This window comes from Pleuronectes platessa, chromosome 12 (genome assembly GCF_947347685.1).
Source record: "Pleuronectes platessa chromosome 12, fPlePla1.1, whole genome shotgun sequence".
In the NCBI taxonomy this organism is placed as follows: Eukaryota; Metazoa; Chordata; class Actinopteri; order Pleuronectiformes; family Pleuronectidae; genus Pleuronectes; species Pleuronectes platessa.
The window spans coordinates 25,315,421-25,342,119 of NC_070637.1; the positions used below are offsets into that span (position 1 = coordinate 25,315,421).

At 42.9% G+C, this 26,699-nt stretch overlaps 1 protein-coding gene across 15 annotated transcripts in view; it reads right to left on the minus strand.

The window, feature by feature from the left end:
* Window positions 1–4,270: 4,270 nt before the first annotated feature.
* The window catches only part of LOC128453503 (NACHT, LRR and PYD domains-containing protein 12), a 57,225-nt gene continuing 34,796 nt past the window's right edge, over window positions 4,271–26,699 (minus strand). For 7 of the 15 annotated variants that reach the window (XM_053436435.1, XM_053436439.1, XM_053436441.1 and 4 more), the window contains 11 exons: window positions 15,600–15,719; window positions 15,381–15,500; window positions 15,162–15,281; window positions 14,505–14,707; window positions 12,315–14,277; window positions 11,935–12,108; window positions 9,914–10,087; window positions 9,360–9,533; window positions 8,210–8,383; window positions 7,727–7,900; window positions 4,271–5,142 (listed from right to left, as the gene is read on the minus strand). In XM_053436435.1, the coding sequence (XP_053292410.1) occupies window positions 5,121–5,142; window positions 7,727–7,900; window positions 8,210–8,383; window positions 9,360–9,533; window positions 9,914–10,087; window positions 11,935–12,108; window positions 12,315–14,277; window positions 14,505–14,707; window positions 15,162–15,281; window positions 15,381–15,500; window positions 15,600–15,719 (3,418 nt within the window). In that variant the 3' untranslated portion in view covers window positions 4,271–5,120. Of the gene's footprint in view, window positions 5,143–7,726; window positions 7,901–8,209; window positions 8,384–9,359; window positions 9,534–9,913; window positions 10,088–11,934; window positions 12,109–12,314; window positions 14,278–14,504; window positions 14,708–15,161; window positions 15,282–15,380; window positions 15,501–15,599; window positions 15,720–15,819; window positions 16,007–16,777; window positions 17,663–19,501; window positions 20,992–22,378; window positions 22,553–22,932; window positions 23,110–26,699 lie in introns of those variants that run through there. The other 8 variants (XM_053436437.1, XM_053436448.1, XM_053436449.1 and 5 more) reach the window with 4 other exon arrangements.

Here is a 26,699-nt window from a genome sequence, read left to right on the forward strand (position 1 = left end):
CATCAGACGAGTCTTCTGCTGTCGGTGCTGCAACGCTGGAGAACCCAAGGTGGTGGAACCTCGGAGAAGATCCAAACAGGTTCTATGGTGAACGACCTTGAAGATGGTTTTAAAATGTCGCACTTGCTCCAATGATGTCAAAACCTCATGTTTCTTTCAAGGGTTAAAATACTCATTTGTTGTTTTTAAAGACTAATTTGTCAGATTTAGTGACATCTAGTGGTGAAGATGCAGATGACAAGAAACTGAAGAACTGTTCTCTCACTCCACTTCAAACATGTAGAAAAAACTTTGATCCTCGAGGAGACTTAAGATATGTTTGTCTGTGTGTGTCTGTGTGTGCGTGTGTGTGTGTGTGTGTGTGTCTGTGAAGATGTCATAAAACTGAACTCTAAACAAATGCAGGAGGGTGGGGGCAGGAGCAGTTTGGGTCAGATATATGGCCTTCACTTAATGACTTTTATTAACCGCTGCCTCTTGGTGTTAATATTGAAGTTAGTTAGAATGTGTGTGCGTCACATCGCTGGTCAGTCTCACAATCTGTTTCATAAGAGGTCTGATAAGGCTCCTCACCATTTCCTGATTCCAGTGCCAAGAGGGTGGAGCTACGCCTGAGCACTATCAAGGAAGACTCCCCTTCATTATTGACCAATCAAGTTATACCTACTGTTATAAAATACATCAACCGCTGTCCCGGTGCGACTGGTGACTGCCCGGTGCCGCTAGAGGGCGGGGGGGCTGTGCTTTGTGTGCCCATTGCTTTGCTCTAACTTTTAATACTTTTTCATTACTTCTTAATAAATACTTGTTGAACCAAACCAAGACCAGCTCTTCTCATATTTGGGATAAAAGAACACGACAATATGAAAATAAAGGCTAATGAGTTTAGATCTTTCTTCTAAATATTAAAGACATAAAAACTGCTGTTGTTTAGTGTTTTCTTCTTTTATGAGACCGAGCAGCTCTTCATCATTTCACCTCATTTGTGTTACTTTACTGTTTCTCCTCTTCAAATAAAAACTGAAACTTAAATCTGGTCAAAATAAATGAGTAAATAAACACATCATCTCTTGCTTCATATAATAAACAGGACTTTCTTTATTTCCGTGTTGAGTTTTTGTTGTTGAGAGGAAACTTGAATGTTGTGTCAGTTTAGTGAAACTAAAAACTCTGAGCTGCTTGTGAACGTGTCTCTGTGGGTTGAGAGAAACATGAGATTTACAGTGCCTTACATAAGTATTCACCCCCCTTGGACTTTTTCCCATTATGTACTGTTACTAACTGGAATTCAAATAGACTTAAATAAACTTTTTCCCGTTTGATCAACAAAACATGCATAGTACTTTGGAGGTGCAAAATAAATTTTATTGTGACACAAACAATAATGAGAACAAAAAAGTTGACATCTGTTGGGTGCATAAGTATTCACCCCCCTGTGTCAATACTTGGTAGAACCCCCTTTCGCTGCAATTACAGCTGCAAGTCTTTTGGGGTATGTCTCTACCAGCTTTGCACATCTAGAGATGGAAAGGTTTGTCCATTCTTCTTGGCAAAAAAGATGAAGCTCAGTCAGATTGGATGGAGACCGTCTGTGAACCGCAATCTTCAAGTCTTGCCATAGATTCTCTATTGGATTGAGGTCTGGGCTTTGACTGGGCCATTTTAAGACATTAACATTCTTTAATCCAAACCATTCCTTTGTAGCTCTGGCTGTATGTTTAGGGTCATTGTCCTGCTGGAAGATGAACCTCCGCCCCAGTCTCAAGTCTTTTGCAGACTGCATCAGATTTTCTTCAAGGATTTCCCTGTATTTGGCTCCATCCATCTTTCCCTCTATTCTGACCAGTTTCCCTGTACCTGCTGAAGAGAAGCATCCCCACAGCATGATGCTACCACCACCATGTTTCACTGTTGGGATGGTGTGCTCAGGGTGATGGGCAGTGTTGGGTTTTCGCCACACATAGCGTTTTGCATTGAGGCCAAAAAGTTCAATTTTGGTCTCATCTGACCAGAGCACCTTCTTCCACATGTTTGCTGTGTCTCCCACACGGCTTCTGGCAAACTCCAAACGGGATTTTTTATGGATCCCTTTCAACAATGGCTTTCTTCTTGCCACTCTTCCATAAAGGCCAGATTTGTGGAGTAGACGACTAATAGTTGTCCTGTGGACAGATTCTCCCACCTCAGCTGTGGATCTCTGCAACTCCTCCAGAGTAACCATGGGCCTCCTGGTTGCTTCTCTGATTAATTTCCTCCTTGTCCGACTCTTCAGTTTGGGTGGACGGCCTCCTCTTGGTAGGTTTGCGGTTGTGCCATATTCTTTCCATTTTCTTATGATGGATTTTATGGTGCTCAGAGAGATGTTCAAAGCTCTGGATATTTTTTTATAACCTAACCCTGCTTCATATTCCTCCACAACTTTATCCCTGACCTGTTTGGTGAGCTCCTTGGTCTTCATGATGCTGTTTGTTCAGTAATGATCTCCAACAAACTCTGAGTCCGTCACAGAACAGGTGTATTTATACTGAGATTAAATTGCAGACAGGTGGACCCTATTTTCTAATTATGTGACTTGCAAATGTGACTTGTGAATGCAATTGGTCGCACCAGATCTTTGTTAGGGGTTTCACAGTAAAGGGGGTGAATACATATGCACTCAACACTTTTCAGATTTTTATTTGTAAATAATTGTGAAATCCATGTAATATTTCCCCCCACTTCCAAATGATGCACTATTTTGTGTTGGTCCATTACATAAACTCACGATGAAATAAATTTTAATCTGTGGTTATACCATGACAAAATGTAGAAAAGTCCAAAGGGGGTGAATACTTATGCAAGGCACTGTATTTAAAAACTGAGTTGATGACACCTGGGATTTAAGATTTAAATCTCATCTGAGACACAGAATATTAATAAACTGAAGAAGCTCGATGTCGTTTCAAACTTATTATTACTGGTTGTGTGTGAGCACCTTTAAATAAAGATTATTAGATTTGAATCAACCGCTGGGCGGAGCTAAAATGTCAGAGAAACAACCATCAGAGAGACAGAGAGAGAGAGAGAGAGAGAGAGAGAGAGAGAGAGAGAGAGAGAGAGAAAGAGAGGTGTTAAACTTTAACCTAAACCAAACACTAACCTGAAGCTGAAGCTACTGAGCTGATGAGCGTCTTGTGAACGAGCAGCAGATTACATCAGATTCTTCTTCTTTCTGCTCCTTTTCATTCAGGATTAGAGGTTTTGTGTTTTGCCTTTAAATTATTTTTCTGGAAATGAATGAAATCAACCGATAAATAATAAAAAACAAATGTATTGATCTGCTGTCAGGCTGTTTATATTGAGACATATTGATCAGATGTAGAATTTCATTATGAGCACAAGCTTTTCCTTATAAGTATAAAGTATATCCCATAAATGTGTTTGATGGAATTCTAACGGATCCTTTGGACAACGTGTTGTTCACACTTTGTGTTTGGTCACGGTGACACCCGCCTGGTGCACAGCTCCATGAAGAGATGATGGTCTCACTCTGCTGCAGAGGAAGTGGACCTCAGAGCTTCAACATCTGCTGGACAGATGTTAGAGCAGCGTGTTCATTAACATGGCGTCACAGTCACATGTTACACTGACACACGTGTGTTGAGGATCATGACAAAGTCACATGATGTCCTCTCCACACAGTGAGAACTGGAGCCTGTCAGGAACTGACTCTGTCAAACATTTCTTATCCTGAAGTCACAAAGAACTGAGACGGGCTTGAACAGGAAGTGAAACCATCATGTTGAGACAAGTGTCTCCACAAAATAACACAAACTGTTCAACACAACAGGCCCAACATGTCCACTGTCTTCAGGACATCATCTCTCAGACACTTTTTGTCACTTGTCTCTGCTGTGAACCTCCCATCATCAATTATCTCCCAGCATGCTGCTGTTCCCAGAGGCCTGCTACAGTCTCCCCCTGGTGGTTGTTCTGAGGTGTCGGTCGAGAACGTACAACAAGAATCTTCATCTACGTTTGTATAAAACGTCCTCGGGTCAGTTTTCTATTAAATATGGTAAAATGTTTATTAAACAGTTTCCTCAGAGACTTAAAGATGCTCTGCTCTTCATCGACTCTTCTTCATTATGTAAATGTCTCATTCACTTTTCTTCTGGTTGTTCCCATTATGTCAAACTGGTGACTTTGTTCTTTTACCTGCACCAAGGACGAGATGTTTCCACCAGATGGTTTAAAGAGGAAAGAAAAGCTGAGTCATGATTCCAGTGAAGTCGGTGGAAGGATGTTTATTGAGCATTAAAGCAGAGACAAGTAGAAACAAAACTTTTCTCTCTGAGATGTTTTTCTTCTCTTTACATTACATTTCATTTAGCTAATGCTTTTATCCAAAGCGACTTAAAATAAGTGCATTCAACCGGGGTGTACAAACCAAGAACAACGAGAGTCAAGAAAGTAAAATTTCTTCTATAATAAAGCAAAAGTACAAAGTGATATAAGTAAGTGCCATTTAAGTGCTAGTAAATTGTTATATATATATTTTTTTGTGGTTTCTTACAGAGGAAATGATCCAGGTTTTTGACTTAAAGACTGAATATAAAGGCTTTGACTGGGATGGGCTGCTGTTATACTGCAGCGCCACCTGTGGGTCAAAAGTAGAAAAGCAACCAGTGCTCTGCACCTGATTGTGTTGAACTAAATCAATTTGTGACGTGAATCCAGGAACTTTAAGATCATAAACAAACATACACAGATTGTGGTTCTACACACATCGAGACATACTGAGGGACAAAGGTGGAGAAAAATGAAGACAAACTTGAATACACTATAAGTGACTCTTTATAGAGGGTTTATATATTCTGCTTGTGTTGTGTCATTTCAATAAACACATCCGGACAAGAAAGTTGCTGGTTTGAATCCGGTTCAGATGGGGTCTTCCTGTGTGGAGTCTGCATGTTCTCCCCGTGTTTTCTCCAGGTGCTCCGGCTTCATCGCACAAACATATGCAAATTAGGGGTTGTGTAGATTGGAGACTACACACAAGCTGCTGCTGCATCAGCCTCTGGATCCTCATGACACAGCTCAGCCTCCGTCCACACACACTGTTCTCTTCACACTCAGCTTCACTCAGACAACCCCCTCCACCTGTTGAGAGAAGAAGACATCAGTGTCACAGAGACTCACTTCATCAGCTGTGAGTCAGTGATGCAGCTCATCCAGTAGAAAGAGCAGCAGGGACTTCAGTCCTGTTCAGAGGTGGAGCAGCTTCCTCTCTGCTTCATGTTCACGTGTTGGAATGAACACGCTAAGAGCTCAGTGTGTGTCCTCTGCATGTCAAAGTGCAGAGTGGACACCTGAGAGGTGGATTTACTGCTGTTACAGGTGAAGCCATGTTTCACTGTGTGTTGATGAACATCTGCTTCTGACAAACTGGGACCAGAGGAGACAGATGGACCTCAGCAGAGGTTCTGCTCTGTATAAAGAGCTCCTAGTTACCATGCTGATGAGGAGAGGCTTCAGTCCCACTGATCTCAGAGCTGTGACAAAGATCCACCTGATCAGTTCTTCACTGATGAAGTGAGAGAACAAACTGTCTCAGATCAGATGAAGACGACACCGTCTCTGTCCCTCGTGTGAGGCTGTCAGCTGTGGTCCAGCTTCACTTCCTGTTTACATGAAAACAACAACAACTGTCGTCTTCACGTCAACTCAATCACATGATCCCAAGCAGCTTGTGGCTCGTCTGATTGGCTGACTGTTGTCTCTCTGTGTCTCTGTCCAATCCTGACGTCTGTCCTCATTGTCCTCTCACAGCTTCACTGAGGAAACACTGAGGCCTGAACTATGAAGACACTTCAACATGTCCAGGAGATCTTTCTGAGATCAGCTCAACTGAACCTGACAGACACAGTCAGGCTTAGTGGTCACATGACGCTGGTTATCAACTCGTTAAGTTAACTCAGGTTTTCCTCATATCTGAGATCTGAGCGTGCACATAAAGGGGCGGGGTTAACTGTGTGTTACCAATCACAGACATGGACAGTTTGACTGACAGCTGAGCCTCATATTTCACAACCAGGATCAAACTGTTCTATAATAAAAATCAGAGGAGAACAAACACATGATCCAGAATAAAAGAAACTCAGTCACAGCTGCTAAATGCAGGAAGAACAGCTGTTAAAACATCTGGGATATTGTCAATGTGTAAGTTACAGCGCCCCCTGGTGGCATCTGGTAAAAATATATTACGTGACCACGACATAATAACGTGTGTGAACGAGATAAAAAACTCGAGACCACAAGATCTGAATCTGTTGTTTACTAACAAGACGAGTGGAAGAGAAGATTCTTGATGAGAAACGTTTGAATCTCAGGATGTGACACACACTGTCTCTGAGGACACACACTGTCTCACTGACTCTGATGACACACATATGGACCTGTCTTCAGGAAGATGACTCAGTGCATCTGGTGTTTTGGTGACAGGATGAGTCTGGAGACATTGAGATGTTCTGGGTGAGTTAGAGATCAACTGAACCAACCAGACGTTGATTTAAACTTCCCTTATCCTTCCCTTTAAGGAGAGTGTGCACCACACAACAGTGTAGAGCAGTGATTCTCAAACTGTGTGGCGCGCCCCACCGGTGGGGAGCAGAGGCATAACAGGTGGTGTGCGCTACCGGGAGGGGTAAATATGAGGCGGAACTAATATTATAGCTGAACTAATGTTTTGACGTCCGCATCTCTTTAACGGCGGAGCAGTAAACAAATTGCTCTTTAGCCGTAGCTAGGGGTCGCAACCCGCGGCTTCAGCCCCTCTGCTGTGGCTCAATTTACAGTGTTGTTCATGTCGCGAACGGCCAGCGCACACAGGACTCAGAGCTAGTTCAAGGGAAGCAGCTGGACAGGGAAAAACAAGAGACGGTGTTCAAAAACCAAGTTGAAAAAAAAGTAGTATCAAGCCTATCTTGCTCTTGGGTTCACAGTCAATGGAGTAGGACATGAGGAGAGACCAGTGTGTATTTTAAAAAACTCTCTGAGACCCAACAAATTAAGAAGATTCTTAGAAACACTACACCCCATCACCTACAATAATAATTGAATTATTTTTTATCCCTCTATTATTGAAAAAGTAAGGACTGATGGAGGAATGTAGTGATAAATGTCACCAAAAGTTCAATTATTATTATTGTTATATAAATTTGCTTGAATTTAAGCAAATTAATGACACTATTTTCTGAAAAAATTACAAATGTCACTAAAAACTTTTGGAAAAAGTTTGTTTATCAGAAATTCCTGAAAGTAATGTGGATTTAATGTTCATGTGTATGTTACATAAATATATATGTTAAACTTGGCCCATTTTGTCATCATTTTGTTGGGGCAGCGGAACGGGTGGGTTTGAAAAATATTCAAGCTCCAAAGAGGGGCATGAGAGAAAAAGTTTGAAAAACACTGGTGTAGAGTCACTGTGGTCAGTGGGCGGAGCTTTGATACGGGTTGATCTCCAACTTAACCTGGAGCAGGTCAGCCGTTCATCAGAAGATACCAGGTTGATTTACCTCGTTAAGAAGTGGACGAGCTTCGTAGGACTGAAAAAACTAAACCTGAAGTTAACCTGATAACCACAAATCCTGCTTGGTAGCACAGACCCTGGATCTGTGATACTGACTGTGTTTAGTAAAATACTGATGAAAGCAGAGTGGACTGACTCCAACCATCTACTGACCTCAGAGTCTCCAGTCGACAGGTTGAACTCTGCTTTAGATCAAGCAGCTCCTTCACTCCTGAGTCCTGCAGGTCGTTTCCTCTCAGATCCAGTTCTCTCAGATGAGAGGAGTTTGACCTCAGAACTGAAGCCAGAGAAGAACAGCTGATCTCTGACAGACTGCATCTCTCCAACCTGGATAAAGAATAAAACTTTGAATTAAACCAAGTTCATGTGTGAAAATAACAGACACATATTCATGTCAGCACAGACTCATAACATGGAAGATAAATATGAAATCAGATATGTTGGACAAAAAATGAGTCCTGATTCAGTACAAATAGATTATTTGGACCCGGTCTCTGTCCTGCAGATCAGTTTAGGAAATCCAGAACTAAACTCAGTGTTTTAACAAGTACCTGAATATTTATAATGTCACAGATTAATTAATGAATGGATTCAAGTTATGTATGAAGAGGAATTATGTTATGTCAGTGAACTGACCTCAGATACTCCAGTCGACAGGTTGGACTCTGCAGAAAACCACACAGCTCCTTCACATCTGAGTCCTGCAGGTTGTTTTCAGTCAGATCCAGTTTTCTCAGATGAGAGGGGTTTGACCTCAGAGCTGAAGCCAGAGGAGAACAGCTTATCTCAGACAGACTGCAGCGAATCAACCTGGATAAAGAATAAAACTTAACTGTAAATTAAACTGAGTTCACTAACTCCTTCACAGTGAACCTGTAACTTAACATAACTTAACATAGCCATGGTTATCATGACGATATGTGTTTTGGCTCCGCCCTTCTTCTGAATGTTCCCACATGTTCCTGTTGCTGTGAACGAGTCAGACCCGGACAATCTCCTGCTGCTGCTTCAGCTCCAGAAAATGTCCGACCCACTTGTCAGAACATGTTCCACAGTTGATGTGTGAAAGGGCGAGCAGTTCTATGATCATGTTTTCTTGAAGTGGAGATGATCTGAGCAGCAGTTTGACCATTTGAAAGTGCCTCAGGGAGCCTGAGGAACACGTGTGTACAGGGCGGGACAGAGATCTAGTGGTGAAAAGATAAAGTCATGGACGAACCCGTGTAAGTCCTGAAACCAGAGGATGGGTTTAATGTTGAAAATCAACCCAAAGTGGAAGAAACAGGGCTGAAGAACTTGGTCCTAAAAATAAAAGGAGTCAAATATAATGAACTTGGACTCTGGACCCTGAGCCCAGTCCCAGAACACCAACGCAGCATGCTGTCATGTGGTCAGTCCACAGGACCACCAATAGGTTTAACAGGGGGGTGGATGGGAGGCACGTGGCGCTTCGGCAGCGCTTCCGTGTCCGGTGTGAACCTGGCATTAGGAACACATGTTCTGATCTCTGACCTTAAAGCTACAGTGTGGAAGATTCAGGTGAAAGGATCCATTGTTAGAAACTGAAGAGAAAAGAATCCTAGAGATTTTTACCTAGTTTCATCTGAATGTAACAGTTGTTGTTTTCTTTACTTTAGAATGAGCCATTTATATTTATATACTTTATATTTAAATATTGTATATTTACATACTCTATGAATAAAAACGATATATTTACAGACTTTAGATTTAAATACTTTATATTATATTTAGAGTGAACCTTTAACATTGAAACATGATGTCTGACCACAGATTCTTTAGTCGACAGGTTGGACTCTGTAGAAAACCACACAGCTCCTTCACTGCTGAGTCCTGCAGGATGTTTCTACTCAGATCCAGTTCTCTTAGATGAGAGGGGTTTGACCTCAGAGCTGAAGCCAGAGAAGAACAGCTGATCTCTGACAGACTGCAGTCATCCAACCTGGATAAAGAATAAAACTTAACTGTAAATTAAACTGAGTTCATGTGTGAAAATAACAGACACATATTCATGTGAGCACAGACTCATAACATGGAAGATAAATATGAAATCAGACATGTTGGACTAAAAACGAGTTCTGATTCAGTACAAATAGATTAATTGGACCTGGTTTCTGTCCTGCAGATCAGTTTAGGAAATCCAGAACTAAACTCAGTGTTTTAACAAGTAGCTGAATATTTATAATGTCACAGATTAATGAATGAATGAATTCAAGTTATGTATGAAGGGGAATTATGTTCAATTATAATTAAATGAGACAAATTGTGTATAAATAGTGTGTTATAGTTATGAGATCTATAAAAGTCAGTCAGTGAACTGACCACAGATTCTTCAGTCGACAGGTTGGACTCTGTAGAAAACCACACAGCTCCTTCACTCCTGAGTCCTGCAGGTAGTTGTCACTCAGATTCAGGTCTCTCAGATGAGAGGGGTTTGACCTCAGAGCTGAAGCAAGTGAAGAACAGCTGATCTCTGACAGACTGCAGTGATACAACCTGGATAAAGAATAAAACTTAACTGTAAAATTAAACTGAGTTCATTTGTGAAAATAAAAGACTTTCTAAACATCACTGTCTCTGTTTTCAGACCTGACGTCTGAGTCAATTTGTTCTGCACATTTTCTGGAACATTTCCTTCGAATACATTCTCTTAGTGAGTCCATGTGAGAATAGAGCAGGTGAATGTCCTGAGGATTCACAGAGAGCGAGTGGACGTGTTGATGAGGTTTCTAACACGTGACGGACGTGAAACTGGAAGAACACAAATATCTCAGGATGAAGAAGAGGAGCCGTACACGTAGAAGACGAAGATGTCAACTTGGAAACACAAGGAGATTCCAGAGCTTTTGGTGATGAGGGCCGACGCCGGTGTGGATGAGCTGCAAACAACAACACTAATCTTTCCACAGCAGGATTCATACGTCATGTATGACACCCGGAGACGTCACTAACTCCTTCACAGTGAACCTCTAACTTAACATAACTTAACATAACCATGGTTATCATGGAGATATGTGTTTTGGGTCCGCCCTTCTTCTGAATGCTCCCACATGTTCCTGTTGCTCTGAACGAGTCGGACCTGGACAATCTCCTGCTGCTGCTTCAGCTCCAGATAATGTCCGAGCCACTTGTCAGAACATGTTCCACAGGTGATGTGTGCAAAGGGCGAGCAGTTCTATGATCATGTTTTCTTGAAGTGGCGATGATCTGAGCAGCAGTTGGACCAGTTTAAAGTGGTGCAGGGAGCCTGAGGAACACGTGTGTACAGGGCGGGACAGAGATCTAGTGGTGAAAAGATAAAGGCATGGACGACCCCGTGTAAGTCCTGAAACCAGAGGAAGGGTTTCATGTTGGTAATGAACCCAAAGTGGAAGAAACAGGGCTGAAGAACTTGGTCCTAAAAATAAAAGGAATCAAATATAATCAAGGCCAAGGCCATGTAAGAGAGACTCCCATTTCGCTTGTTACGAGAGAGGGATACGTTAGCGCATTCTCAGTCACTCGTTTCCGACTTAGAGTAACAAATCGCGGTTTTTTTCCAGAGTGTTTGGGTTGGTAGACATGCCAGATACCCAAATAAACGTGTAGAAGCACTAGAAATGTGGATTTGTCATAATATGTCCCCTTTTACATTAAAACATGATGTCTGACCACAGAATCTCCAGTCGACAGGTTGGACTCTGTAGAAAACCACGCAGCTCCTTCACTGCTGAGTCCTTCAGGTTGTTGTTATTCAGAACCAGTTCTCTCAGATGAGAGGGGTTTGACCTCAGAGCTGAAGCCAGAGAAGAACAGCTGATCTCTGACAGACTGCACCACTCCAACCTGGTTAAAGAAAATATTAGATTAATATAAGAATGTGTCCTCCTGTTGTTGTGGATCGTCATCATGTCAACACAGACTCTCAACATGCTGCTGACCTCATATCAGATCAGACATGTTGGACCATTGTTTCATTCATCAGCTTCTTCTCTGTGTGTTGGTCACTGAGCAGGTTTGAGTAATTAAACACTGTTTAAAGTAGGGATGGCTCCTGACAGTCACTTCCTGTTTGTTTCTATACTTATCAACTGTCCCACGTGTTTCAATGAGAATGTGTCTTATTTTGAAAACCTGAGGAGGACGAGTGCTCGGCCTCAGTTCACATGTTATTCACTGACTCTTTCTTAGTGATCAGGAGCAGGTGAGTGCAGGTGAATGGAGTTGATGAGGTGGACGTGACTGACAGGCTGGGTGAGTGAGAGGTGACTGAGGGACAGTGAGCAGAGCAGAACTGAGACAATTTAAATAAATAATGACCCAAAAAGAAAGAAAGTCTGAAAAGTGAAGAAGGATTTAAGGACCTCAGAGTCTCCAGTCGACAGTTTGGACTCTCCAGTCCAGAACACAGCAGCTTCACTCCTGAATCCTGCAGCTTGTTCTTACTCAGATCCAGTTCTCTCAGATGTGAGGGGTCTGACTTCAGAGCTGAGGCCACGACTTCAACGTGAGTCTCTGAGAGTCCACAACCACTGAGTCTGTAATTAAAGAAAATATCTGTGAGAATAAAATCTGAATCTCTAACAACGACGAGACCGCCTATAGACACGAGGTTAGAGGATTGGACACGGGAGTCTGTAATTAAAGAAAATATCATACACACACACACACACACACACACACACACACACACACACACACACACACACTGATTAAACATGTTATTGATAATGTCTGGACTCACAGAGCCTTCCTGCAGTTCCTCACAGCTGGGATCAGTCTCCGTCGATCCTGGACTGATGTGTTGAACTTCTTCAGGTCGAACTCATCCAGAACCTCCTCTGACATCTGCAGCATGTATGCCAGAGCTGAGCAGTGGATCCCAGAGAGTTTCTTCTTCGATCTGTTCTCTGACGTCAGGAACTGTTTCACCTGCTGATGAACTGAGTGGTCGTTCATCTCAGTCAGACAGTGGAAGATGTTGATGCTTCTGTCAGGAGAAATGTCATCACTCTTCATCTCCTTCAGGTTGTTGATGATTCTCTGGATGATCTCTGGATTGTTCCCTGTCCGACCCAGCAGGCCTCCTGAAACTCTCTGGATGATCTTTGGATTGTTCCCTGTCCGATCCAACAGGCCTCTTAAGACTCTCTGGATGATATTTGGATTGTTCCCTGTCCGACCCAGCAGGCCTCCTAAGATTCTCTGGATGATCTCTGGATTGTTCCCTGTCAGACCCAGCAGGCCTCCTAAGACTCTCTGGTTGGACTCCAGACTGAGGCCGTGAAGGAAGCGAACAAACAGGTCCAGATGACCATTTGTACTGGTGAGGGATTTCTTCATGGTTCTCTTCAGGAGTTCATCCAGGGAGAAGGTACTGTCTGTGTCCCCATATGTTCCCAAGACGTTGTTGAGCTCTACTGTGTTCCTCTCGGTGTAACAGTGGAACATGTAGACTGCAGCCAGAAACTCCTGAATGCTCAGATGAACAAAGCAGTAGGCTGATTTCTGGAAGATCACACACTCTCTTCTGAAGATCTCAGTACAAACTCCTGAGTACACTGAGGCCTCTGTGACATTAAGACCACACCGCTCCAGGTCTTCTTGGTAGAACATGATGTTTCCTTCCTCCAGATGTTTAAGTGCCAGCCTCCCCAGCTTCAGGAGAACGTCCCTGTCAGCCTCCGTCAGCTGCTGTGGAGTCGTCTCATGTCCCTCACCGTACTTGATGTTCTTCCTCTTTGTCTGAACCAGCAGGAAGTGTGAGTACAGGTCAGTCAGGGTCTTGGGCAGCTCTCCTCTCTGGTCTGTGGTCAACATGTGCTCCAGAACTGTAGCACTGATCCAGCAGAAGACTGGGATTTGACACATGATGTGGAGGCTCCTGGACGTCTTGATGTGTGAGATGATTCTGCTGCACAGCTCTTCATCACTGAACCTCCTCCTGAAGTACTCCTCCTTCTGGGCCTCAGTGAAGCCTCGTACTTCTGTGACCCTGTCAACACATGCAGGAGGGATCTGATTGGCCGCCGCAGGTCTGGAGGTTATCCAGACGAGAGCCGAGGGAAGCAGATTCCCCCGGATGAGGTTTGTCAGCAGCACGTTGACTGATGACCTCTGTGTGACCTCAGACACAAGCTCCCTTTGGTTGAAGTCCAGAGAAGGTCTGCTTTCATCCAGGCCGTCAAAGATGAACAAAGGTTTACAGACAGCGAGCGTCTCTGCAGTGAGCTTCTGTAACGCTGGATGGAAAACATGGAGCAGCGTGAGAAGACTGTGCTGCTGGTCCTTCACCAGGTTCAGCTCCCTGAACGAAAGCACAGCCAGCAGACCCACATCCTGGTTCTCTAAACCCTCTGCCCAGTCCAGAGTGAACTTCTGCACCGAGAAGGTTTTTCCAACGCCAGCGACTCCGTTGGTCAGGACGACTCTGATGTTGCTCTGCTGGTCAGTGGAGGCTTTAAAGATGTCCTGGACCTTGATGGGAGTGTCGTGGAGGATCTTCATCTTGGAAGCCGTCTCAAGCTGCCTCACCTCATGTTGAGTATTAACCTCTTCACTCTGTCCCTCTGTGATGTAGAGCTCAGTGTAGATCCTGTTGAGGAGGGTTCTACTTCCTGTTTCATCACTTCCTTCAGTAACATGTTCACATCTCCTCCTCACACTGAGCTTATGTTCATCTAAAACCTCCTGCAGACCACGATCTGCTGAAAGACAAGAAACAATGTGAGAGACAGAGAATCTGAGAATCTGCTGATTGTTTTCATCAGATTCAGAAAAACTACAGAAAATAAAACTTTTTAACTTTGTACTTTTCTAACGATGTTAAATGTTGATGCTGTATGAAGGAACAAAATAAAACCACATGTGCTGTTGTCAGAAGTGAAGACATCAGCAGACACATGTACAGTGCTGCTCTGACCGGCTGTCTGACCTCCAGCTCCTGTTCTGGATCTTTGTCCACACTGGGGACAGGAGGATTCTCCTGAAGAACCAGACTGGTCCCAGTATGAGGTGATGCACTGTCTGCAGAACCAGTGTCCACAGCTGGTGGAGACTGGATCCTTCAGGACGTCCTGACACGAAGCACAGCAGGACGACTGCTCCTCCTCAGAAACATGACTCCTCTTCCTCTCCCTGTGAAGACATGTCCTGATAACTCACATGTCACAGTCACAGGTTGTCATTACTTCTGTCAAGGAGGTTTTGTTTTCACCCAGTATGTTTGTGTGTTGGTTGGTTCGTTAGTGGGATTATAAAAAACAACAGATTACCAGTGAACTTGTGGAAGGTTGTGGTCTGTGAACCAGATCGGGGGGGGGGGGGGGGGGTCCTCTGTCACAGACATGTTCAGAGTACTGATGTTTACCATTGTGTGGAATTTGGTGCAGATCCAAATCAAAATGAGTCTCTAGTGGATTTCAAAGTGGTTTCATGAGGAGCGTGTTGGTTCTTGGTGGAGGTCTGAGCTCTTTAAGTGATTCTGAGAGATTAGTCACCAACTTCAATGAAGCTGTGTCCTAATGCAGGGGCCACACTAGAGGAAACTAGATCCTCTTCAGAGCAGGTCCCAGTAGAAACAGTCTCTTACTCTGTGTGTGAGGGTCCAGGTTCTTTACTGAAGTTTACAGGATACTCTTTGGACATGTCACTCTTCAGAGACAGACAGCTGGACTCTGGAGACTCTGCTCTCAGTCTGTGGTCCTGACCTCTGCAAACACAAACATGTTTTTATTCAGAACACATCATTCACTGGTTCATCTGTGGGGATTCAGTTTGGAGGTTCACATGTTTGTAGCAGGTCTCTTACTCTGTGTGTGAGGGTCCAGGTTCTTTACTGAAGTTTACAGGATACTCTTTGGACATGTTACTCTTCAGAGACAGACAGCTGGACCCTGGAGACTCTGCTCTCAGTCTGTGGTCCTGACCTCTGCAAACACAAACATGTTTTTATTCAGAACACATCATTCACTGGTTCATCCGTGGGGATTCAGTTTGGAGGTTCACATGTTTGCAGCAGGTCTCTTACTCTGTGTGTGAGGGTCCAGGTTCTTTACTGAAGTTTACAGGATACTCTTTGGACATGTTACTCTTCAGAGACAGACAGCTGGACCCTGGAGACTCTGCTCTCAGTCTCTGGTCCTGACCTCTGCAAACACAAACATGTTTTTATTCAGAACACATCATTCACTGGTTCATTCTCTGAGGATTCAGTTTGGAGCTTCACATGTTTGTAGCAGGTCTCTTACTTTGTGGTTGAGGGTCCAACTTGCTCTGAAGTGTCCTCGTCCATGTTGCACCGGCTGCGGCTCAGTTGTGGTTCAGGCCACGCTGCTCTTCTAGATATTCAAGGTCTGGTCTATTTCCTTCTGGTTCTGCACTCAGTTTACAGCAGAACACAGTGAAATGATCTTTCACACCAGTTCCAATGTTTATCTGTTGAAAACGTCACAAACAAAAATATTTGTAACACTTCCTGTAGCTGACCGATTTCCAAATAAAAGCACTCCGGCGTTTTTGTCGACTGAATCAATTAATTTATTTTTAAATATTTTATTGTGAAATAGACGCAGGGCTTCAAAGTTTGTAGTACTGGTATTTATTTGAATACACAGGACTACTTATATACAAGGAAATACAGTGATCACATCAGAAACCTCAGTAAGGCTGTAGTTACATTAATAGTCTCTCTCTCTCTCTCTCTCTCTCTCTCTCTCTCTCTCTCTCTCTCTCTCTCTCTCTCTCTCTCTCTCTATACTAGCGAATTGCCACACTTCCTGTTTTCCTGAGCTCACAGGAATCAGGACAAACAAGTTCAAGAAACGCACCCAAAAATACCAAGCAAGGACGGACGGACACACACACACACACACACACACACACACACACACACACACACACACACACACACACACACACACACAGAGGTTACTGTAACATATGATTGTGAAAACACGTTCAGTTATTAAACACTTGATGAACAGATGAAGATATAAATTTAAACTGTGAGTTAACTCTGTTAATTAGTCCTTTGAAGTCTCTTTGTTCCAGACCTGCTGTTCACATCTGTCTCTGGGATCCGATCACATGACGTCTGTCACCAGATGTGAACTGACAAACTTAGAGTTGTGTGATCAGCAGACGGATGTTAACAGCAGGTGTGAGAGTGAGACAGTAAAACTTTCAGAAAGTTGTGTTCACACTCACCTGCTCACTTTCCTTCCTTCTGCTCATCCAGGTGAAAATGGAGTCTGACCGCTCCCTGTGCTCATGCTCCTCCTCCCTGTTGAACCTGTTCACTCTTGAAACCTGAGTGTTCAACCGGGTGTTTTCATACCCATGAAAATGAAACTGGTTCACATTTCATGTTTAATTGTGATGGTTATGAAGTGAATAATGGACGGTGTGGGATCATGAATATTCACCATTTACCACGTGGCCCACTGCAGATTAAACTTTAATCTAGGGCACCGCATGTTTGCAAAAAAAAGGCCCACATTTGTTTTGGGATATTTAGGCCACATTAGTTATTGGTGGGCAGTTTTATCCATTTTGCCATAAGAAGGCCAGAAGTACAACATCACTGCCTGAAGTGGACCACAGCCGTATTATATCTGCGTCCCATCAGGTGAATCACTGTACCAAAAAACACACATCACAAGGGCACAACAAAAAACAACTCCCATCCAGCTCACCAGCGATTTCAACTGCAAGCCAGTAGGAGGCGCTACTGGATGTGATTTAGTCCTTTCCATAGTATATCTTGTGTCATTATGAAATTACGACGTCTTTGTAGTTTTTATGTCCATATGATCTTTAAAATGCTGTGCACAATAAAAGTTGCATTAACGTGGTTGCTTGGCCATTAAGACTTGATTCTGATACGTGTGACAGGAAGCTGAATTAAGTATAAAGTATAAAGTATATTCAATAAATGTGTTTGATGGAATTCTAACGGATCATTTGGACGACGTGTTGTTCACACTTTGTGTTTGGTCACGTGACACCCGCCTGGTGCACAGCTCCATGAAGAGATGATGGTCTCACTCTGCTGCAGAGGAAGTGGACCTCAGAGCTTCAACATCTGCTGGACAGATGTTAGCAGTGGCGGACTGGGACAATAATTCAGGCCGGGAATTTGATGCCATTCCAGGCCACCCTTCTCATGCAGACCACCATACCTCTAGTTGTGTATTCTAACACTATTTGATAGTTAAAAGAGATTTAGGAGTGACCGATGAGTTATCTATTTGAATATATGATTTTCATTGAAAACCCTGTTTTCAAATGTTATAGCAATGGATGAATACTCAAAAACTATTGAGGACAGCAGCCATAGGATACACAAATGTACAAGGCAAGACACACAAAACAATGGGCCTATATTTGTAAAAAGAGAGACAAATACTAGCTTGGATGTTCAATAATTAACTTTACTTTCAAGCATCAAACATATAAAACATTTATCAAAACTGGAATATATTAATTTCTTTAAATTTAACAAGCAACAATGTAAGAACAACAAAGAAGAACTTAGAATACAATATTCACTCATTAGTGTCAATAAAGTAGATCACTAAGAGTAACCAGTCAGCGATTATCCCTAGTAAACCAGTAGGCGGCGCAGTAGCTCACTGCTCTCTGCCATCTTGTCAATAATGTCATCTTTGTCAAGTGCCATTAGAATCTCCTTCTCTGTTGCCATCAGCATGAATGCTTCTAAGTTCTCTTGATTGAGAGAGGTTCTCATAGTCTGCAAATAACCACCTTGTTGGGAGCGTTGAGAGTGAAAAAATCTCACACTTTTGAACACCTCAGTCGTGTTTTTTTTGCTGTTGGAGCCTCTGTGCTCCCGCTACTACTGCTTGCCGCCGCCATTGTTATGAGTAAACGATTGGCGATGATCGTTTTTGACTGACCTTCCCTTCTGGTGAACATGTCACTTATTTTGCAACATTTTGCTCCGTCTGTGGCGAGGGCTTTACGTTTTCTGTCCCTCTCTCTCTCTGCTCCACCTTTCCTCTTTTTCTGACTCTGCATTTCTCTCGACTACTGGAATGAAGACAGCGGAGCTAATTGGTTGTTGTGTTACGCCGACAGGTCGCCGAGCGGCGTTATTACGTAACTAGATGAATCGATTTGATTGGCCCGGGCGTCAGTCACTCAGTCCGGTGACTGTTCAAGTCAGGCCAGGAGGACCATCAGGCCACCGGGAAACGTCCCGGTGCTCCCGACGGCCAATCCGCCACTGGATGTTAGAGCAGCGTGTTCATGAACATGGCGTCACAGTCACATGTTACACTGACACACGTGTGTTGAGGATCATGACAAAGTCACATGATGACCTCTCCACACAGTGAGAACTTGAGCCTGTCAGGAACTGTCAAACATTTCTTATCCTGAAGTCACAAAGAACTGAGACGGGCTTGAACATGAAGTGACATCATCATGTTGAGACAGGTGTCTCCACAAAATAACACAACTGTTCAACACAACAGGCGCAAAATGTCCACTGTCTTCAGGACATCATCTCTCAGACACTTTCTGTCCCTTGTCTCTGCTGTGAACCTCCCATCATCAATTATTTCCCAGCATGCTGCTGTTCCCAGAGGCTGCTACAGTCTCCCCCTGGTGGTTGTTCTGAGGTGGTGGTCGAGAACGTACAACAAGAATCTTCATTTACATTTGTATAAAACGTCCTCGGGTCAGTTTTCTATTAAATGTGGTAAAATGTTTATGAAACAGTTTCCTCAGAGACTTAAAGATGCTCTGCTCTTCATCGACTCTTCTTCATACTGTAAATGTCTCATTCACTTTTCTTCTGCTTGTTTCCATTATGTCAAACTGGTGATTTTGTTCTTTTACCTGCACCAATGTTTCCACCAGTTTGTTTGAAGAGGAAAGAAAAGCAGAGTCATGATTCCAGTGAAGTCGGTGGAAGGATGTTTATTGAGCATTAAAGCAGAGACAAGTAGAAACAGAACTTTTCTCTCTGAGATGTTTTTCTTCTCGTTACATCTGGTTTGTCACAGAGGAAATGATCCATGTGTTTGACTCATAGACTGAATATAAAGGCTTTGACTGGGATGTGCTGCTGTTATACTGCAGCGCCACCTGTGGGTCAAAAGTAGAAAAGCCACCACCGCTCTGCACCTGATGCAGAAATGAAAACGTCCCATTTTTAACTCCAGAGTTTTGATCTTTTGTGTCAAAGACAAAACTCTGATTTTAAACTCAAAGTGATTTCAATGTGTTGAACTTTGTGTTGAACTAAAACAATTTGTGACGTGAATCCAGGAACCTTAAGATCATAAACAATCATATACACAGAATGTGGTTTTAGACACACGGAGTAAATAAACACACAATCGGGGCAAGAAGGTTGCTGGTTTGAATCCGGTTCAGATGGGGTGTTCCTGTGTGGCGTCTGCATGACGAGAAGAAGAACACGCCCCCCTCTCCATCAACGGGACCACGGTGGAGCGAGTCAGCAGCTTCAAGTTCCTCGGGGTCCACATCACTGATGACCTGACCTGGACCCATCACACAGACTCCATCAGGAAGACGGCCAGACAGCGGCTCTTCTTCCTCCGCAGGCTGCGGAAGCTCCACATGGACTCCAGGATTCTCTGCAACTTCTACAGGTGCACCATAGAGAGCATCCTGACTGGCTGCATCACCGCCTGGTATGGCAGCTGCACCGCCCTGAACCGTAAGGCTTTACTGAGGGTGGTGAAGTCCGCCCAGCACATCACCAGGACAGCGCTACCATCCATAGAGGACCTCTACACCCAGCGGTGCAGGAAGAAGAGCAGCCGGATTATTAAAAACCCCTTTCACCCCATCCATAAACATTTTTGCCTGCTGCCGTCTTGCCGACGGTACCGCAGCATCCGGGCCCACACCACCAGGCTCAGAGACAATTTCATCCCCCAGGCCATAAGACTTTTAAACTCCTCTCTGTGACATATTTGAACATTTGCACTATTGTTGTTTTATTTTCTCCTCAGCTGTTTATATATATATATATTTAGATATATATCCTTTATTTTCTATTTTAAATTGTGATATTCTATTTTATTCTATTTTATTCTATTTTATTCTATTTTATACTATTTCTATTTTATTTTATTGTATAGGTTGTAATTACTTGAGCATTGTTAGAAGAGAGCCTGAGACTCAAGCATTTCACTGCCAGCGACTGCTTAATGTTATTGTTGTGCATTTGATAATAAAAAATCTTGAATCTTGAGGTGCTCCGGCTTCATCTCACAAACACATGCAGAGTAGGGGTTGTGTATATTGGAGACTACACACAAGCTGCTGCTGCCTCAGCCTCTGGATCCTCAGGACACAACTCAGCCTCCGTCCACAAACACTGTCCTCTTCACACTCAGCTTCACCAAGATGCCCCCTCCCATCTGTTGAGAGAAGAAGACATCAGTGTTACAGAGACTCACTTCATCAGCTGTGAGTCAGTGATGCAGCTCATCCAGTAGAAAGAGCAGCAGGGACTTCAGTCCTGTTCAGAGGTGGAGCAGCTTCCTCTCTGCTTCATGTTCACGTGTTGGAATGAACACGCTAAGAGCTCAGTGTGTGTCCTCTGCATGTCAAACTGCAGAGTGGACACCTGAGAGGTGGATTTACTGCTGTTACAGGTGAAGCCATGTTTCACTGTGTGTTGATGAACATCTGCCTCTGACAAACTGGGACCAGATGAGACAGATGGACCTCTATGTGGTGCCGTTTGAAAAGCAGCTCACGCTGAAAATAACAGCAACATTTTGTCACATTTAGCTTCAAACCATGTTTAAAAAACTGGTGTGAATTTTTGAGAGTCACTTTTTTTGCACATTTACAACAATATTTGTCAACTTAGAGATATTTTAAATATTTAAATCCAAATGTTAAATGTTACACTTCAATGTTAAATGTTAAATCTAAATGCTAAATCTAAACCTAAATGTTAAATTTAAATCTAAATCTAAATCTAAATCTAAATGAGACAGTGTTCAAAAACCAAGTTGAAAAGAAAGTAGGATGAAGCCTGTCTTGCTCTTGGGTTCACAGTCAATGGAGTAGGACATGAGGAGAGACCAGTGTGTATTTTATGTCTGAAAACTCTCTGAGACCCAACAAATTAAGAAGACACTTAGAAACACTACACCCCCGTCACATGCAATAATAATTTATTTTATCTCTATTATTGAAAAAGTAAAGAATGATGGAGGAATGTAGTGATAAATGTCACCAAAAGTTCAATTATTATTATATAAATTTGCTTGAATTTAAGCAAATTTATGGCACTATTTTTTAAAAAAATGACACGTCACCAAAAATTGTTGGAAAAAGTTTTCTTATCAGAAATTCCTGAAAGTGATGTGGATTTAATGCTCATGTGTATGTTATATAAATACGCATGTTAAACTTGGCCCATTTTATCATCATTTTGTTGGGGCAGCGGAACGGGTGGGTTTGAAAAAATATTCGAGCTCCAAAGAGGGTATGAGAGAAAAAGTTTGAGAAACACTGGTGTAGAGTCACTGTGGTCAGTGGGCGGAGCTTTGATACGGGTTGATCTCCAACTTAACCTGGAGCAGGTTAGACGTTCATCAGAAGTTACCATGGTGATTTACCTCGTTAAGAAGTGGACGAGCTTCGTTGGACTGAAAAAACTAAACCTGAAGTTGACCTGATCACCACAAATCCTGCTTGGTAGCACAGACCCTGGATCTGTACTCTGATACTGACTGTGTTCAGTAAAATACTGATGAAAGCAGCGTGGACTGACTCCAACCATCTACTGACCTCACAGTCTCCAGTCGACAGGTTGGATTATGCTGTAGATCAATCAGCTCCTTCACTGCTGAGTCCTGCAGGTCGTTGTCACTCAGATCCAGTTCTCTCAGATGAGAGGAGTTTGACCTCAGAGCTGAAGCCAGAGAAGAACAGCTGATCTCTGACAGACTGCAGTCCTCCATCCTGGATAAAGAATACAACTTTGAATTAAACTGAGTTCATGTGTGAAAATAACAGACACATATTCATGTGAGCTCAGACTCATAACATGGAAGATAAATATGAAATCAGATATGTTGGACTAAAAACTAGTCCTGATTCAGTAAAAATAGATTTTTTGGACCCGGTCTCTGTCCTGCAGATCAGTTTAGGAAATCCAGAACTAAACTCAGTGTTTTAACAAGAAGCTGAATATTTAAAATGTCACAGATTAATTAATGAATGGACTTAAGTAATGTATGAAGAGGAATTATGTTCAATTAGAATTAATGAGACAAATTGTGTATAAATGCTGTTTTATACATATGATATGATGATTGACAAAAGTCAGTGAGTGAACTGACTTCAGAGTCTCAAGTCGACAGGTCGGTTTCTGTAGAAAATCACACAGCTCCTCCACTCCTGAGTCCTGCAGGAGGTAGTTTCTACTCAGATCCAGTTCTGTCAGATGAGAGGGGTTTGACCTCAGAGCTGAAGCCAGAGAAGAACAGCTGATCTCTGACAGTCTGCAGTCATCCAACCTGGATAAAGAATAAAACTTGACTGTAAATTAAACTGACTTCATGTGTGAAAATAAAGGACTTTGACTAAACATCACTGTCTCTGTTTTCAGACCTGAAGTCTGAGTCAAGTTGTTCTGGACATTTTCTGGATCTTTTCCTTTCAGCCTCCTAATAAAGTTTCTGAGTGAGTCCATGTGAGAATAGAGCAGGTGAATGTCCAGAGGATTCACAGTGAGCGAGTGGACGTGTTGATGAGGTTTCTAAAACGTGACGGACGTGAAACTGGAAGAACACAAATATCTCAGGATGAAGAAGAGGAGCCGTACACGTAGAAGACGAAGACGTCAACGTGGAAACACGAGGAGATTCCAGAGCTTTTGGTGATGAGGGCCGAAGCCAGTGTGGATGAGCTGTAAACAACAACACTGATCTTTCCACAGCAGGATTTATATGTCATGTCAGGCCTCCTGCTGCTCCACCTGTTCTTCATATGTGAAAGTCAAACTCCAGAAGATGTCCAGACACTATTTTACAGAGTTCATGAGTGAAAACAGCTTGAAAGTCCTCGTGTCCTCGGGGTTCAGTTGTTTGTAATATGTAACTTCACCACTAGATGTCTCTAAATATCTTGATGGACATGTTCAGGAGTCGTACACGTGAACAAGTGGACTCCGTTCACATGTACGACACCTGGAGACGTCACTAACTCCTTCACAGTGAACCTGTAACTTTACATAACTTAACGTAACCATTGTTATCATGGAGATATGTGTTTTGGCTCCGCCCCTCGTCTGAATGTTCCCACATGTTCCTGTTGCTGTGAAGGAGTCGGACCCGGACAATCTCCTGCTGCTGCTTCAGCGTCAGAAGATGTCCGACCCACTTGTCAGAACATGTTCCACAGTTGATGTGTGAAAGGGCGAGCAGTGCTATGATCATGTTTTCTTGAAGTGGTGATGATCTGAGCAGCAGTTTGACCATTTGAAAGTGCCTCAGGGAGCCTGAGGAACACGTGTGTACAGGGCGGGACAGAGATCTAGTGGTGAAAAGATAAAGTCATGGACGAACCCGTGTAAGTCCTGAAACCAAAGATGGGTTTCATGTTGAAAATCAACCCAAAGTGGAAGAAACAGGGCTGAAGAACTTGGTCCTAAAAATAAAAGGAGTCAAATATAATGAACTTGGACTCTGGACCCTGAGCCCAGTCCCAGAACACCAACGCAGCATGCTGTCATGTGGTCAGTCCACAGGACCACCAATAGGTTTAACAGGGGGGTGGATGGGAGGCACGTGGCGCTTCGGCAGCGCTTCCGTGTCCGGTGTGAACCTGGCATTAGGAACACATGTTCTGATCTCTGACCTTAAAGCTACAGTGTGGAAGATTCAGGTGAAAGGATCCATTGTTAGAAACTGAAGAGAAAAGAATCCTAGAGATTTTTACCTAGTTTCATCTGAATGTAACAGTTGTTGTTTTCTTTACTTTAGAATGAGACATTTATATTTATATACTTTATATTTAAATATTGTATATTTACATACTCTATGAATAAAAACGATATATTTACAGACTTTAGATTTAAATACTTTATATTATATTTAGAGTGAACCTTTAACATTGAAACATGATGTCTGACCACAGATTCTTTAGTCGACAGGTTGGACTCTGTAGAAAACCACACAGCTCCTTCACTGCTGAGTCCTGCAGGATGTTTCTACTCAGATCCAGTTCTCTCAGATGAGAGGGGTTTGACCTCAGAGCTGAAGCCAGAGAAGAACAGCTGATCTCTGACTGACTGCAGTCATCCAACCTGGATAAATAATAAAACTTAACTGTAAATTAAACTGAGTTCATGTGAGAAAATAACAGACACATATTCATGTGAGCACAGACTCATAACATGGAAGATAAATATGAAATCAGACATGTTGGACTAAAAACGAGTTCTGATTCAGTACAAATAGATTAATTGGACCTGGTCTCTGTCCTGCAGATCAGTTTAGGAAATCCAGAACTAAACTCAGTGTTTTAACAAGTAGCTGAATATTTATAATGTCACAGATTAATGAATGAATGAATTCAAGTTATGTATGAAGGGGAATTATGTTCAATTATAATTAAATGAGACAAATTGTGTATAAATAGTGTGTTATAGATATGAGATCTATAAAAGTGAGTCAGTGAACTGACCACAGATTCTTCAGTCGACGGGTTGGACTCTGTAGAAAACCACACAGCTCCTTCACTCCTGAGTCCTGCAGGTAGTTGTCACTCAGATTCAGGTCTCTCAGATGAGAGGGGTTTGACCTCAGAGCTGAAGCAAGTGAAGAACAGCTGATCTCTGACAGACTGCAGTTCCTCAACCTGGATAAAGAATAAAACTTAACTGTAAAATTAAACTGAGTTCATTTGTGAAAATAAAAGACTTTCTAAACATCACTGTCTCTGTTTTCAGACCTGACGTCTGAGTCAATTTGTTCTTCACATTTTCTGGAACATTCCTTCGAATACATTCTCTTAGTGAGTCCATGTGAGAATAGAGCAGGTGAATGTCCTGAGGATTCACAGAGAGCGAGTGGACGTGTTGATGAGGTTTCTAACACGTGACGGACGTGAAACTGGAAGAACACAAATATCTCAGGATGAAGAAGAGGAGCCGTACACGTAGAAGACGAAGATGTCAACTTGGAAACACAAGGAGATTCCAGAGCTTTTGGTGATGAGGGCCGACGCCGGTGTGGATGAGCTGCAAACAACAACACTGATCTTTCCACAGCAGGATTCATACGTCATGTATGACACCCGGAGACGTCACTAACTCCTTCACAGTGAACCTCTAACTTAACATAACTTAACATAACCATGGTTATCATGGAGATATGTGTTTTGGGTCCGCCCTTCTTCTGAATGTTCCCACATGTTCCTGTTGCTCTGAACGAGTCGGACCTGGACAATCTCCTGCTGCTGCTTCAGCTCCAGATAATGTCCGAGCCACTTGTCAGAACATGTTCCACAGTTGATGTGTGCAAAGGGCGAGCAGTTCTATGATCATGTTTTCTTGAAGTGGCGATGATCTGAGCAGCAGTTTGACCAGTTTAAAGTGGTGCAGGGAGCCTGAGGAACACGTGTGTACAGGGCGGGACAGAGATCTAGTGGTGAAAAGATAAAGGCATGGACGACCCCGTGTAAGTCCTGAAACCAGAGGAAGGGTTTCATGTTGGTAATGAACCCAAAGTGGAAGAAACAGGGCTGAAGAACTTGGTCCTAAAAATAAAAGGAATCAAATATAATCAAGGCCAAGGCCATGTAAGAGAGACTCCCATTACGCTCGTTACGAGAGAGGGATACGTTAGCGCATTCTCAGTCACTCGTTTCCGACTTAGAGTAACAAATCGCGGTTTTTTTCCAGAGTGTTTGGGTTGGTAGACATGCCAGATACCCAAATAAACGTGTAGAAGCACTAGAAATGTGGATTTTTCATAATATGTCCCCTTTTACATTAAAACAGAAAATATTAGATTAATATAAGAATGTGTCCTCCTGTTGTTGTGGATCGTCATCATGTCAACACAGACTCTCAACATGCTGCTGACCTCATATCAGATCAGAC